The 14,073-nt window shown below is 32.7% G+C and overlaps 1 protein-coding gene and 1 long non-coding RNA gene across 6 annotated transcripts; one reads left to right on the top strand and one right to left on the bottom strand.

The window, feature by feature from the left end:
- Positions 1–1,651: 1,651 nt before the first annotated feature.
- On the bottom strand, positions 1,652–5,531 carry LOC147392532 (E3 ubiquitin-protein ligase At1g63170-like). Of its 5 annotated transcripts, none has more exons than XM_086455762.1 (6): positions 5,458–5,531; positions 4,804–4,885; positions 3,466–4,151; positions 2,657–2,785; positions 2,273–2,567; positions 1,652–2,166 (listed from the first exon to the last, which is right to left on the bottom strand). In XM_086455762.1, the coding sequence occupies exons 3-6, from the start codon at positions 4,143–4,145 to the stop codon at positions 1,915–1,917; spliced, it is 1,356 nt and encodes a 451-aa protein (XP_086311888.1). In that variant the 5' UTR covers positions 4,146–4,151; positions 4,804–4,885; positions 5,458–5,531; the 3' UTR covers positions 1,652–1,914. The 5 variants fall into 5 exon arrangements, with proteins under 5 accessions (XP_086311888.1, XP_086311886.1, XP_086311885.1 ...); XM_086455760.1 differs by lacking the exon at positions 5,458–5,531 and having other exon boundaries at positions 4,804–4,845; positions 4,881–5,451; XM_086455759.1 differs by lacking the exon at positions 5,458–5,531 and adding an exon at positions 5,033–5,451.
- Positions 5,532–11,554: 6,023 nt separating this feature from the next.
- Positions 11,555–12,442, top strand: LOC147392531 (uncharacterized). Its single transcript, XR_015182458.1, has 2 exons — positions 11,555–12,029; positions 12,299–12,442. It is a non-coding gene; the product is annotated as an uncharacterized LOC147392531 (long non-coding RNA).
- The last annotated feature ends 1,631 nt before the right edge of the window (positions 12,443–14,073 follow it).

Raw genomic sequence — 14,073 nt, 5'->3', positions numbered from 1 at the left:
GAAAGAAAAATGACCCTTAAATCGTAGTTATGATTCATAAAAGGGAGTTTCTTTAAAAATGATTATTTCTTTGTTAGAGAGTGTGAGGAAGCATTGAATCTCTACAAGTCTATTTTTCTTCTCTTGTAAAACTTAGAAGTTCAAGATACTTGATGGTGATTTATACATTATTGTTGCAGGTGATTGACAACGGGAATAAGATTGATTACTTATTTGGATTCTTACGAAAGTTAAGTGTAAAGATTTGGTGGATTTCACCGGAGAGTTGCAGGTAAGTATAAATTTTTATTCTTGTAATTTCTTCTTTGAGTAGTGGACTTTCTACTTGCCAACTTGCTCATAGATATAGTCACATTGTGAGTGAACCATGTATATCTTGTATTGTGATTATTTTATTTTCTCTACTTTATTATTACTTGCATTTGCTTTGGAACATATTTATTGTGGTTTAATTGTTGGAATTGGATCATTTATTGTTAAAAATGATTAATTTCAATTATCAGGTTTCCATGTGTGGCTTGGGATCTAACTACAACAGGCTCAATGACTCTTAAGGATTTGGAAATAACTTTCTTATCATCATGACACCCTAATCCTCCTCTTCCAATAGAATCATAATTTTAAGTAAAAATTAGATAATGCACAGAATTTGAGATTTTCCTTTCTAAAAGTCATCTTATTTTTGGACAATAACAAAATAATATAGTTAATAAAATTTGTTCAACTAAATGCCTCCAAAAGATTTAAAGTATTCAAAATACCCTTGATCACCCTTTTACTTAGTCGTTGGGCCCACATGAACATCAAATCAACAATCCAACACCATAACCTTCTAGATTTCATCGAAAAACTTAGATTCAATAAATAAAGAAGTCCTTTTGGAACTTGATCCAAGGTATTGAAAAGAGACAACTATGGAACTCCCAAATTTAAAATTAAAATTTAATAGTGAAAATTAACTTTCTTTGATAATCCTTAGTATTTTGTCTTCTATAACCCTATGACATCGAATTTTGTTTTTAAATGTCACAAATTGAATCGGCCAAGAAACTTTCTTTACTAACTTAATGTGGAAGTATTTTTCTTTATTAACGAACTTTGGAATGAAACCCACATCTTTAAAAAGATTAAATACTTAAAATACCCTCAGTTCTTTTAATCAAATACACATTGTCTTCTCTCTATGTTTTGAGTATAATGGGTGTTAGATTAAAAGAATCGATGTTATTGTAGGTATTAATCATTTACAGTGATATAGGTCTCATCCCAAGGTTTGTTAGGTAACAAACTTGATGAAGTAAGGGAATTTTTGAAATAAAAAATGCAATAGACTGGTCTTGTCATGCAAGCCTCTTGTTTTAATAAAATGAAATTACCATTTTACCCCTTTTTATTTTGAAATTCACAACCACCACATCCAAACCTCTACCATGTTTCTAGTTCATCCCAAAACCACATCCACATGGGCATGTGGCTTGAGGTTGAGAAGAACATGAAAATATTGGTACTGCCTACGATGTCTCCAAATGATTTGAATTCAAATGTGGCATTGGAATGAAAGATCGCAGGACGGGAACCCAGCTAGAACGGATGAAACTCTTCTTGTAACATACAATTAATTAATTGAGATGTCACAAAAAAAAAGTCTGTGTGGCAATATAAAATCTTGATTATAAATTATTCTTACTTCCATTAACTAATACAGGAAGTGGTGTTGATCATCCTATATTGTAAATGAAAAGTTGCTTACAGTTACAGAGGCTATTAAGGACATTGCTTGGTATCTACCAAGCTACAACATTTAATTCAAATAAACAAATAAAAAAAATCGAGTGGTTCCTCGGCAATCCTGCATACTCAGAGCACCTTGAGCTAGCAAATGAGATCATATATACATACATAGGGATTTCCCGATTAAAACACACTGGATTCAAAAGAATCACTACCAGCCAACCCATTAACCACCATCCTTTCAACATGGTGACGGCCAGAGTTAATGGCAGATGGAGAACTCCCTCTGCTCTCCCCGACCTCATTCTTGCAAAGGGGACATGATGCATTGATCTTCAACCATTTATCCACGCACTCCATGTGAAAGAAATGGGTGCACGGTAGTTCCCTTATCTCATCATCTTCCGCATATTTCGCCAAGCAAATGCAACAAACCTGCATTTGATCATAAGTTAGCATAGTGTTCAATGATCCATCATTAGAATAAAATATATATATAATTCTGGATACCTATGCAGTCAAGAGCGGCAAGAAAACTTACTGCATCTTCTCCTGAGATTGGACGCTCTTTTTCGGTGCCAGCTGTCAAGTACCCACCCTCACCTGCTTCCCCTGGATTGGTCTCTCTATCCTCGTTGCTAGTGTTCTTATTCAACTTGAACTTGTAGATTGGGAGAGCATTAATAGATTCTAGTGTAGCTCCTCTTGTATGAGTCAAATCCTCTCGAAAACCCAGGATGGAAATTATACAAGGCAAGCAACAGCAGATTGTTGCACATAGTATGAAAGGCATGGCATACCCAATACAGCTGAAGGTAAGGAACACTATACATAATCTGTGAGCAGGCCGAGATTTGGGTTAATCCCTTTTAACAAGATGTGAATGGGAAAAAAAAAAAAGTGATAAAAGGCCATCAACCACTACCTGTACAAGTTGGGAGCCTCAGAAGAAGAGGAATGCCCTCCAAAGATCCATACATTGCCAACTACAAACCACACAGCGAAAAAGCAATCCAAGGCCATCTTGAAGTGATCTGCTAGCATGTTGAGTCTCCTAAGCACAAACCATCTTCCATTAAACTCCACCACATATAAACAAAGATCAAAACTAGTAGAGATTTGCAAATACCAAAAAATGTCAAAAGTTGGTACAAAAGTTCTGAGTTTCAGTCATCACCATGTCTAAGACCTAAACGAAACAACAAAAAAAGAATGAAAGAAAGAAAGAAGGCCCTAAATAAGCATAGAGACAAGTGCTTGACAGAGATAGATGATCAGGTCCCAGGTAAAGTAGAATGGAAAACGCAATTCATGTAGGCAAAACCCGTTATAGTTGGTATAAGGCGCTATTGACTGATTGACAGAAAGATGTCTGTCATCAAACCTTTCCCACCCTCCCCGTCAAAGTCTTTCTTTATCCCAAAGTTAATCATATGTCCATACCTGATTAACTCAGTTAGATCTTATAATATAACCCGGCGCCACTCATTGGCAAATAAAGAAAAACAATACAGAGGCTTAATATTGAGTTTTGAAGGACTTTCAACTCCCATTTAGAAAACTAAACTTGATTTAATTACAATAGTTAGTGGGGAACAGTGCAAGATACTCGTGCATGACAAAGGTTCAAAGAGAAAAATATAATAATATCTATGCATTTAAAAAGCATAAGAATATTTGTTCCACAAAACTACGGATAAGATAATACAAGCACAACAATAAACTAAAGCATACCTTGTGGTTAGGCTTCCGACATTTTGACCATTCCATGTGGCCATAACTGTGTCATGATTATCTTCCTCCTCCGAGGCCCGGGCAACTGAAATAGCCATGTAAGGAGTACGTTGAGAAGGAAGGTTGCTTTGAGAATAACCCTGGTGTGGTTGCATTGAATCTTGCTGAGTGCCCTGGTTGTTACGGTGAAGATAGCGCCAGTATAAAAGAGGGATTGTAGCGACACATCCGGCTGCATACCCGACAACCCATGCAAACAATGGGGTTTGAGGTTTTTCATCTCTTGACAAAGACAAAACAATGATGGATGTAATTATCTGGCTCACAGTGACAACCAACTCAATAGAAATCCATAACACGGAATTAAGCGGGCTCCTTTGGAGACGATCATACCCATCACCTCTTTGCCTAAGTGAAGAGTACCTGGAACCCGATCCATTGGAAGAAGACGAGGAAGATTGAGAAATGGGAACCTGTGTGCTACTTGAAGGTCTGTCTTCGTGCTCTGGAAGGTCCAGGGCGGGAGGAGGATCACAACTAGATGAGTTTGACGAGGAAGCATCACCACCCCTCATAATGTCAATAATGTGATTGCAATTATGCTTCTCCTGCTGCTCCATTAACAAAGGGTGACTGTCTGTTTGGCCTTCACGATGTGGTTCCAGTGGCGGAACGGCCATTTACGTCTGCCAACGGAATTGAAAGCAAAGAAAGTGTAAGGTAGTGATGAGATTGCTGTGTTTTTGTAGCTCTTACCTATCAACTAATCATCCAAAACAAATTTCAAATATCTATATATACTAAAACAAAATGTTGGACCCCGCACCCATTATCCTCCACATAAAAAGGGGTTAGGATTTAATCTCAGTAAGAATCTCGAGGACAACTTTTAACTTTATTGTCTTTCCACTTATCTTCCTTTCAAAGATTGCCTTTCATCTTCTACCTCCCTTTTTAAGAATATCCTTCTAACTTTATTGTCTTTTCTCTACTGGCCACTTTCCAGTAATACCTCTCCAAAGAGGATGCTCGTGCTGCTAGGCATGAGCAAATTCTAGTTCTCTTATATATAACAAATGCTTGTACAAAACAACCTAACCTTTTGCACTAAAAATCTAATATGGACAAACTCACTTAACAAATTTTATTCTAAGAAACAAGCTGCCATAGTAACAAACATACATTTCGAATTCAATCAGACTGGAGCAAAACCTTTAAACATATGAAATAAAACCAATGATGTTTGTAAGCCTAACTGAAGACTGTTACACACTACCAGTACCACTACTACTACCATGGGTCAGAAGTCATATATTGGTCTGTGATGAACACACCCACCTGACTACTCGAAAAACAACAACCACGCCGATGCTTTACCCATACGCGGCCTCTACATGATCTCTTTCTGTAGAGCCCATACCTACAAAAAGATACAGAAATTAATACTCAGAAAAATGATTCAAAGAAATATGGCACGAAAATTGTATTAGTTCAAAAGGAAAAAAAAAAAGCCACACAGCAGTACAAAATTCATAGAATTTATCGATTTTAGTTCATAAAAAGTTACCTTTTGACATGAACTGATCAAAGAAAAACTCAATTTCACCTCAATATGGATCAATCAGACGAGAATAAGAACAATTTAATAACGCAAAATACAGCTCATCTACCTAATCAGTGAAAAGAAATTACAAAAACCCATACTCAGTTCAAGCTTTCAAACAAAACCCAGATTGCAGAAGCTCATTCTCCCATACAAGAATCAAATAAAAACCCTAATGTTCCCAACTTTGGTATGGTAGTCTTAAAGAACTAATCCAACTCCCCGACAAATTAAATAAAAAAATTCGAGATATTTAAATGAAGAACATAGAGATTAAAATCCTTTTCTAAAGATCAAAAGGGAGCTATGAATATGCTTGGATTCCTGAAAGAAAAATCTGAAAAGTATCCAGAATATCTGAGAATTAAAAAAGATCAAAAATAAAATACCCGAATTGACCAATTAAGGCATCAAGGGATAGTTTGAAGAAAGAGAGTTTTCTCAATTTTTTTTAATTTTTAATTTTCACTTTTTCCTCATTTATTAGCATCTCAAATCATATGAGACGAGAAAAGTATCGTCAGCTTTCGTCCTTTATCGCTTCGTGGAGTCATAGAAAACGAGACCCGGTTTCCATCTACACCCGCTTTTTACTCGCTGCACCCACTTAACTGTCAATACTCAACAATGTATAAGTACGTAACTACCCTTCTTTTTTTCTTTGTTTTTTTATTTATTATTTATTATTATATATATATATATATTACGTTTTGCTGTATAAACTACCTGACACTCAGCAAACACAATTTTTTCCTCATACCAATTGTATATTAAATCCTACCCAAAAATTCTATCAAAACTCACATAATAAAACGATTTTTTTTTTAGAGATTCATCAAAAGATTATGTTTTGATCCATTCGTGCGAGATATTATACATTAAAATCTGATTTTTAATATTTATTAGTATAATTAAGCATTTTGATAGATGGAGGTGAGTTTTAATTATTTATTTTCATCATATTTTTAATCATTTTACAAATGAATCATTTTCAAAATCAATTTTATCTCTATCATTTGCCTCAATTTTTTTTTTCAAAATTTTCAATACATTCAATAAGTCAAAACTGAACTCATCAACAATATTTCAGTAGGTACATACCGAACACATTTTTTCACATGGGAAGAACTGTTCAATATGTACCTACCGTATGATAATGTATTTCTTCGATATATTTCCACAAGATCCCATGTGAAAATATTAGTACGTTATTATTGAACCTTTTTGAAAATGTTTGATAAATATCTACCGAAAATTATTGAAAGATTCGATAAGTTACTATTAAGTTTTAAAAAAAATCAGCGGGTTAAAGTAGTAGACAATTTTTTATTGCATAAACTCACAAGTCATAAGTACAATGGGTGTATAAAGTAAGTGGTGTATATAGCATACACACTTTTTTTTAATATCTAGAGAGTTGGTATAGCACTCCAACTTTTACTTGTTACAATCAAATTAAAATGAGATATTTTTCAAAATGTGTACAACTTATGTCAAAATTTCGATTTGGGTACACTATTCATTAAATCATTGAAAAAACATGTTTTTTTCAATGAATTTGTCACTTTTGTATCAACAAATTCGTTTATACATTACTAACGAAGTCGATGATATGACAAAATCATTAGTATTCTATCAACGAATTTGTTGATAATTAAAGTGATGAAGTCACTGGAAAAAAAAACCATGTTTTGGGAATTAAAATGAATAATGTACCATACTCAAAATTTCATCATATTCAGTGCACGAAATGAAGATTCACCCAATTAAAAATAAAAATAACTGAATAAATGAAAATGAGTAAATGTTCAGGTGCCAATAGAAGCTCTATTCTCTCATTTCTTATTTTTTTAGATTTTACAAGAACTTAATCATAATGGTAAACAACTATTGAAATTGTTGGGACAAAAAATGATCACTTAGCTAAATGGTAAAACCTTGTGGAAGTTATTCCTAAGGTCTTAGGTTCAAACCTCTTATTATTATTATTATTATTATTATTATTATTATTATCATTTTGGTGTACAATGATACAAAAAAGCACTAAAGTCACCTAGGTCTTTGCGATCTGACGATAAAGAAATCATATTGTCATGAAAAAAGAAAGGAGCGTCACTGAATTTTAATATAATACTTCAATTAGAGGTCTTACATTTCAACATCAACATCCCTATTATCTTTAAATTTAAATTTGACTAATGTATTTATAGTAATCATAAGGAAAATTATTTAATGGACCGACGTCTTTCAAAATGTACCATGAGTTTTGAGGTGTAAAACCTTTCTTTCTCAATGCCCCCTCACCCTGATAAAACATCGAACTTAAATTGTCAATATTGATGATTAAATTGGTGTGATCAATCATTCAAATTCTCAATCTCAACCATTAGAATCACTGATCTCATCAATTGAAAGAGGGGTGAGGGGGGTCATAAAGTAAGAAAACCACTTCACTATTAAGTTACTATATAAAAATTAGGTGTCATGCTTCATTATGCAATTTTCCTCCATTAAATTTGTTTGTGCTTGTTGTGACATCTTTAGAAAGAAATATAATAGGAAAATTGCTTAAAGGACCTTGGAGGAGGGATTTTTTTCTAATTAGTCTATGAGTTTTGGGCAATTTCTTGATAGTTCATTTAATAAACTTTTTCTTTTCTTTATGGTCTCTCAACCTTATCTTAACTTATAAGGTTTTTGAAATACCCAAACTACTTATTTTTCATCTTTTTCACATATTTGAGTTTTCCAACGGAGATTCAAATCATTTCAAACGATCTTTTATCACGAATGATGAATGAAAATGATACATTTCTATTTGTGAATATTTAAATGTATTTTTTTTTTCAATTATTTATAACAAAAGAAAATGAAGAACAAAACTGAGATTCAAACAAAATTATACAGGTAAAACCCACCCATTTTCGTTTTTCCAATTTTTCCAATCAAAATATATAGAAAGATCGACTAAAAAATTGACATAATGACTTGTGTGATGATTTCAAACCAAAGAACCACCCTTGATCAATTTTCATCCACGAAGCAACAAAAAAAAAATTGAAAAAAATCCCAAATTTTTACGTACATTTTCAAAGTACTTGAAAAATCCTTGAAAATGATTTTTTATTCTTTCTCAAATTCTTTCCATTAGAATGAAACCTCCGAAACTCGACTAGGATTCCGAAAATCTATTTTTATTTATTTATGAAAAAGTTGAATTCGAATGGTAAGGGCAGTTTCGACATTTTGATCGTAAGAGATGTGTGGATTGGGTTCATTGACTGATTAGAAATAAAAATTTTATTAAATAGAATATTAAGGGAAGCCTTAAAACTTGGGGATTAATTAGAAAAAAAAATTCCTCTGCCATGGTCCTTTAAGTAATTTTATCAAAATAATATCAAGAGTTAAAGAAAAGAGATTATAATGCCACACCAACTTTTGATAATGCTACACCAATTCATACATAAATCAAAGAGTTAGCACACATCTTGGGATGGTGTTAACAAAAGTTGACATGGCAATAGAAGCTCTCAAAGAAAAATAGGGAGAAAATATATTTTTGACCCACCAAAATTTTTTATAACACCCAATTACGAAAGTTGTCTAAGGTGAGGATAACTCTTTCCAATTTCCTACTTTTCAACTACAGTTATTGTTGGAATGTATAGAGAAAAGGGTGGGGGAGGTCATCAAAGAGGCGAAGATAGATAAAGAGTGAGAAGAATTGATTATGGTTTACAAAAGAAAAGGTTGAAATAGTGGAAAAAAGAGATTGTGAAGAAAAGAGATGGGTGAGAAGACATGAGTGGGGACGAATAGAGAAATATAATGTTTTATATTGTTGTTATTTTTTTTTTAATAATAATAATAAAAAAAGCTAGCGTACATGTCGAACAAATTGAGATGTTAGCAGTAAATGTTGGTGTTGTAATAGAAGTTCTCTAGCTTAGGATATGATTTCGTCCCATTAATTGGTTTGTAGAAGGAACAAGTTTGCCGTTGCATAGATGATTACAGCTGATTCTGTACGTTCAAAACATGCCATGTTGTCACGGCCCTATTCTTTCGAAGCAGGGTCGTGCGGCGCAAGGGGGTCAAATCCACTTGCATTACATGGGTGCTCCTGGGTAGTTCTGGGGCGAGCTTACACCTAATTCTAGGTGACAGATGATGTGGCCGTTACACATGTGCATGTAGGAAGCGGATCCACTGTAGCACCCTTTAGACGGTTGAAAAAATGCCACATCAGCGATATAATAACATCTCACCCTTAAAATTTTGGGAGTTCAGTTGCCGTTCATGTTTAAAGACGTGGATTTAGCACAAATAACTTCGCTTTTTGATTTTTGATTTTTTTTTCAAATCAGATGTAAACCATGTTCAGATGAGGGCCGTGATGTTATTTTTTTTTAGATTGGTGCTGGAGTAACATTGAAATTGACATCGATTCTTATATTGTTATTTTTAATACTACTGAGCATCCATTTTCGTGATGGAAGCTACATTTTATTGACCAATCACCTGTCAACTTAAATCATAATAATAATGTTATTTTTGTGATTTAAGAAAACTATATAGGAAAATGATGTGAAATAAACTAATAAAATAAATTATAAATATTATAAAAATATTATCTTAATGTTGAAATGAGCGAGACTTGTATTGGACATAATAGCTTTCAGACAGATTTTACCTTTGTGATATGTTAACAATTTTTGGACGTCTGTTTCCTAGGATACAACGCTCCACATGTATACAAGACATCACTCCTAGTGTACACGTACAAATAAACTTGTATTGTAAATTGTACTCTTAAGGGCACACGGAAAAAAATCTTTTGAAAATAAAAATGCACTATACAAGTAATAACTTAAAAATTGAATGCATACAAAAAAGGGAACACATGAGAATTTATAAAATTAGAAGTGTCTCTCTAAATAATCATCAAGACTTTTTCGAATAGAAACAAATGTTTGTAGAGTTAAGACATCATTTGTGTCTCTTAAAACATACATGAGTTGACTCTACTTAAGTCTCTTATAACAGTTACAAGTTGTGACTCATTGAGTTCAACTTGATCCAACAAAGTTTTAGCAAAAGTGCGCACTCTCCTTGCACGCGCATCACATGCACATACATGTATTAAGATTTTTCGGACCAATGTGTTCAAATCCCTTTTAGAACCCATAACCCCTTACTTACGTGTGGGCTTGACCCATATCTTTCTCACACTTACTACACTATGTAAGAGTTTCTATATAAGAATTACATTCTTTAGTCGATGTGTGACTAAAATTTTACACCACAACTTACAAACAAACCACTTAACTCTTACTTTAACTTTTTTACTTTAATTTTTATTTTTACTTTTACTTTTACTTTTACTTTTCTTTCACTTTCATTCAAACATTAGGATAAATTCCACATTAATCCAACAAATAATAATAACACAATAGGTAAATTCTATTCATTTGATTCAAACATTTCTATTATGGATTGACAACCACTAAATGGTCTCCTCATGATGAAATTTTCTTGAATAACTATAATAAAAACCAAAAAACATTATTTCTTTTACGTTCTATATATTGATAGTGGGTTTATTTGTTTTCAATTATCTCCATCCTACTTTTTTGTTTTTTTTTTATCTTTAATTTTTTTTTTTTTGCAGAAGGATATCCAACTTAAATAATTTTTTTCTAATTGTGATTGTAATGGAGTGGCGTCGCTAAGTTCCTTGACAAATAGAACTTTTTATTTAAAAAGATAAAGCAAGTTTTGATAGAGCATTTAGTCCATGTAGATTTTATCTTAATTTATTATCTATTAGAACTATTTTTATATTTCTCGAATGCGTCTATTTATAATTTTATAATCTTTTCAGTCATCCATCTCAACATTGTCATTTTTCTATTATGCTCAATTTATTAATATTGTATTTCTTTTTCATCCAACATTCAACTCGTGGAAGAATAATTGGTCTTAGTATCATCTTATAATTTTTTTTAAATTTGATTGGTATGTGTTGGTCTTATTGTGTAATTTAAAAATATAACTCAATTTTAATCATCAAACTCTAATTCTATGGATGATATATTTCTCCATATCTCTATCTTAACATACAATAAATTCAAAATAATTACTCTAAAAGTAATCATCTTGGTATCGTCCATCAGCGAGACAGATAGACAAGGCGTCTCAAGCTTGTAGTGACTTGGACAAGATTTTGAAAATTTCAACTGAGTCAACAAAACTCGGCCGAATCAATTGGATTTTGCATATTCTTATTAAAATAATTCATTTTGTTAGAATTCAAAATACATATTATCTAAATAAAATATAATTTCTTGATTAATTATTTTCTAATCAACATTATTTTATAGTACTAAAAAAAAAATATAACTATTTATATATAAATATATGAATAAATAATTAAATAGTTTATATTGTTTGGAGATTTGTGGTTGTTGTTTGGGGAGGCAAATAGGCTATGGTCGAAGTCAAAAATGTCCTTCTAGGAATTCTCTTCTCTGGTCAAAGACGGCTTTTAAGCTGCTACGCGGCACACTCCAAATCGTCCAACTGAGACACCTAATGGCGTCAAAACCCGTGTCTGAATCGCTTCTCATCTTCGTCGAAGCCAGCACACACACGTACGTCTGTAAATATATATAATAAATCCACAATGTTCTTCTCCTTCCAAGTATCTTGTTCTTGCTATTGGTGTCTAATCTATAGAGATTAATTTGAATTTCTCCATTTTTTTTTTGTCCATATAGATCTCTTATTATCTCTCAATTATTTGAATTCTCTTGGTTTTATTTTCTAATTGGAAAAATGAATTCGATGAGATTGCAAGCTCTACCAGTTTTCGTATTGTTTTTGTTGGCACTTTTGCATCTGAGTCATGGCCAAGGCATTGATCTTGCACCAGCACCACAGGGTCCTACTAGCGATGGTAAGTAATTTTATTCTAATTCGATTTTACCTAATAATAAAACTCTTTTAAAAGACAATAATAAGGGGGTGCTTTATGAATATTTTGATCAAGTAATTGGCAAAAAGTTTTGTGTTCTACTAGTTTGATCAATTAAATGGGGTTGGGTGGGTAGGTGTTAAGTTGTTGAAAATTCTTTTTTTTTTTTTTTTTTTAATAAATATTTTGGTAGATAAAAGATATGAATTTTAACTGATTTATATTTTTATTTTTTAAAATTTTGTGTGCAGGCAAGACAGTTGACCAAGGGATTGCATACATCCTTCTACTTATAGCCCTTGCAATTACATATATGTTTCATTAATTCTCATCTACCACTTAAATATGTATCTCTTCACCATTTTCTTTAGTAAATTTTGTATGTAAATTTTTTTTTTTAAATATTTATTGAAGTAGATTTATTTGGGTTAAATAAAAAATAGTGTCTGGAACCAGAAGATCCTTTCAACTCCATGTCTCCTTTGCATGCCATGTGGCACATTCTTTCTAGTACATAAAAAATCAAAGTGGGTGATGATTTTTTGTAATAATTGGATTTGAGCAATTTTTATTTTTTTATTTTAGATCTCACTATGATGCTTTAGGCGTTGATCCTTCTTTAAACCCTACTTACAAAATATTAAATTCTCGCTATCAAATGTTGGAAATCGATTTCTGACAAAGAACCTCAGTCTATCTACCTTGTTGGTTGTTTTTTCATTTCATTAAATAGATTTTGAATCTTTATAATAAGCGTAAAAGCGATGATTGCAATTCAATATTAATGATTATTGCAAATAAGGAGGCAACAATGGTGTTAAAAACATAGAATGCTGCTGAAATTACAAAAATCTCTCAAATTCAAGATTTCAACTGTTAAAAATAGATAATATATTTATTTATTACTAATATCAGATCAAAATTTATTTGGTTGAGCATGGAAATTTTGAGATTGGTAGAGTGGCAACAATTGGTAATTGAACTAATATATCACACATCCTAAGATCGTTTTGAACGTGGTGGTCTCGCTCTAGCACCTGCTCTCCTCTCTGGTCAGTAAGGCTATGGCTTACTAAACTCACAATTGAATAAATATTTGAACATGCCCCGGGCTGTCAAAAATACAAATTCATGTTAATAGCTAACAATCTGTAATAACTGGCAATCTATGCTTTTTGAAAGAGTCGACATTCTGACTTGAAAATGTTCACTCAGTCCGTACTCAGTCGGCGTGGCAAGTGCACTTTACCATAGATCTTTTTCCTTGTGTACCGAATATCATTAGTCTTTTTGAAATGCACTCGTGCCTTGGAGAATCACATTTGAGAACTACCCAAGGTTTCAAATAACTAATGATAAATCTACATGGCAAAACATATGCGGCTGATATGATAAGGGCATAGAACCATTCATCTTTTTCCTTGTGTGTCCCGAAGAAAAAGATCTATGGTTCTGTGCCCTTGCCATGTCAGACGTGTATGTTTTACCACATCAATTTATCAAAGGCTCAACAAACAATTATTGAGACAGAAGTAGGCAAAGTTGGAAGACAACCACAAGAACAAGTAGGATCAATTAAAGAAGTCTCAACTCAACTGGTATAGGAGCCTAGGTAAGAGTAAAGCAGAGATGGAAGCCAAATCCAAATGGGTTAGAAAAGGAATGGCAATATAATTGATATTTATCGAGAATGTGGAATATTAACAAAGATATGTAACAAAAGGAAAGTCTCTGGATGAGATGGCTATATCCAGACCAATAATTCATAATAGACCCAAAAGTAGTCGACTCGTCAGGTCTGGAATGGATAGACTAGTTTCCCTGACTGATAAAACTCAATTTCCTGAAGTCACCCGCAAGTTTTTTTTTTTTTTGGTAAGATGGACTTAAACTCATGACCCTCAAATTGATTTGCAATGTGTCAAAACAACGAGCTATGGGTCTAAGTCCAACAGTCACCCTAAGGTTTATATATCTCATGCCTGCCAACAGTAAATACATGAATGAGATCAGAGAAGAAAATAAT

This window comes from Akebia trifoliata, chromosome 10 (assembly GCF_017979445.1).
Source record: "Akebia trifoliata isolate Shusen 1 chromosome 10, ASM1797944v1, whole genome shotgun sequence".
Taxonomy (NCBI): Eukaryota; Viridiplantae; Streptophyta; class Magnoliopsida; order Ranunculales; family Lardizabalaceae; genus Akebia; species Akebia trifoliata.
The sequence above is the reverse complement of the archived record's forward strand: the minus strand, read 5'-3'. Positions and strand labels throughout refer to the sequence as shown.

Bases quoted from the DNA above. Each gene is read 5' to 3' on its own strand.
- LOC147392532 (XM_086455762.1), bottom strand. From the start codon at position 4,145: ATGGCCGTTCCGCCACTGGAACCACATCGTGAAGGCCAAACAGACAGT. The intron at 2,786-3,465 runs GTATGCTTTAGT...GTTTGTGCTTAG, and splicing joins GTCGGAAGCCTAACCACAAG to GAGACTCAACATGCTAGCAG. The intron at 2,568-2,656 runs GTAGTGGTTGAT...GCCTGCTCACAG, and splicing joins GAGGCTCCCAACTTGTACAG to ATTATGTATAGTGTTCCTTA.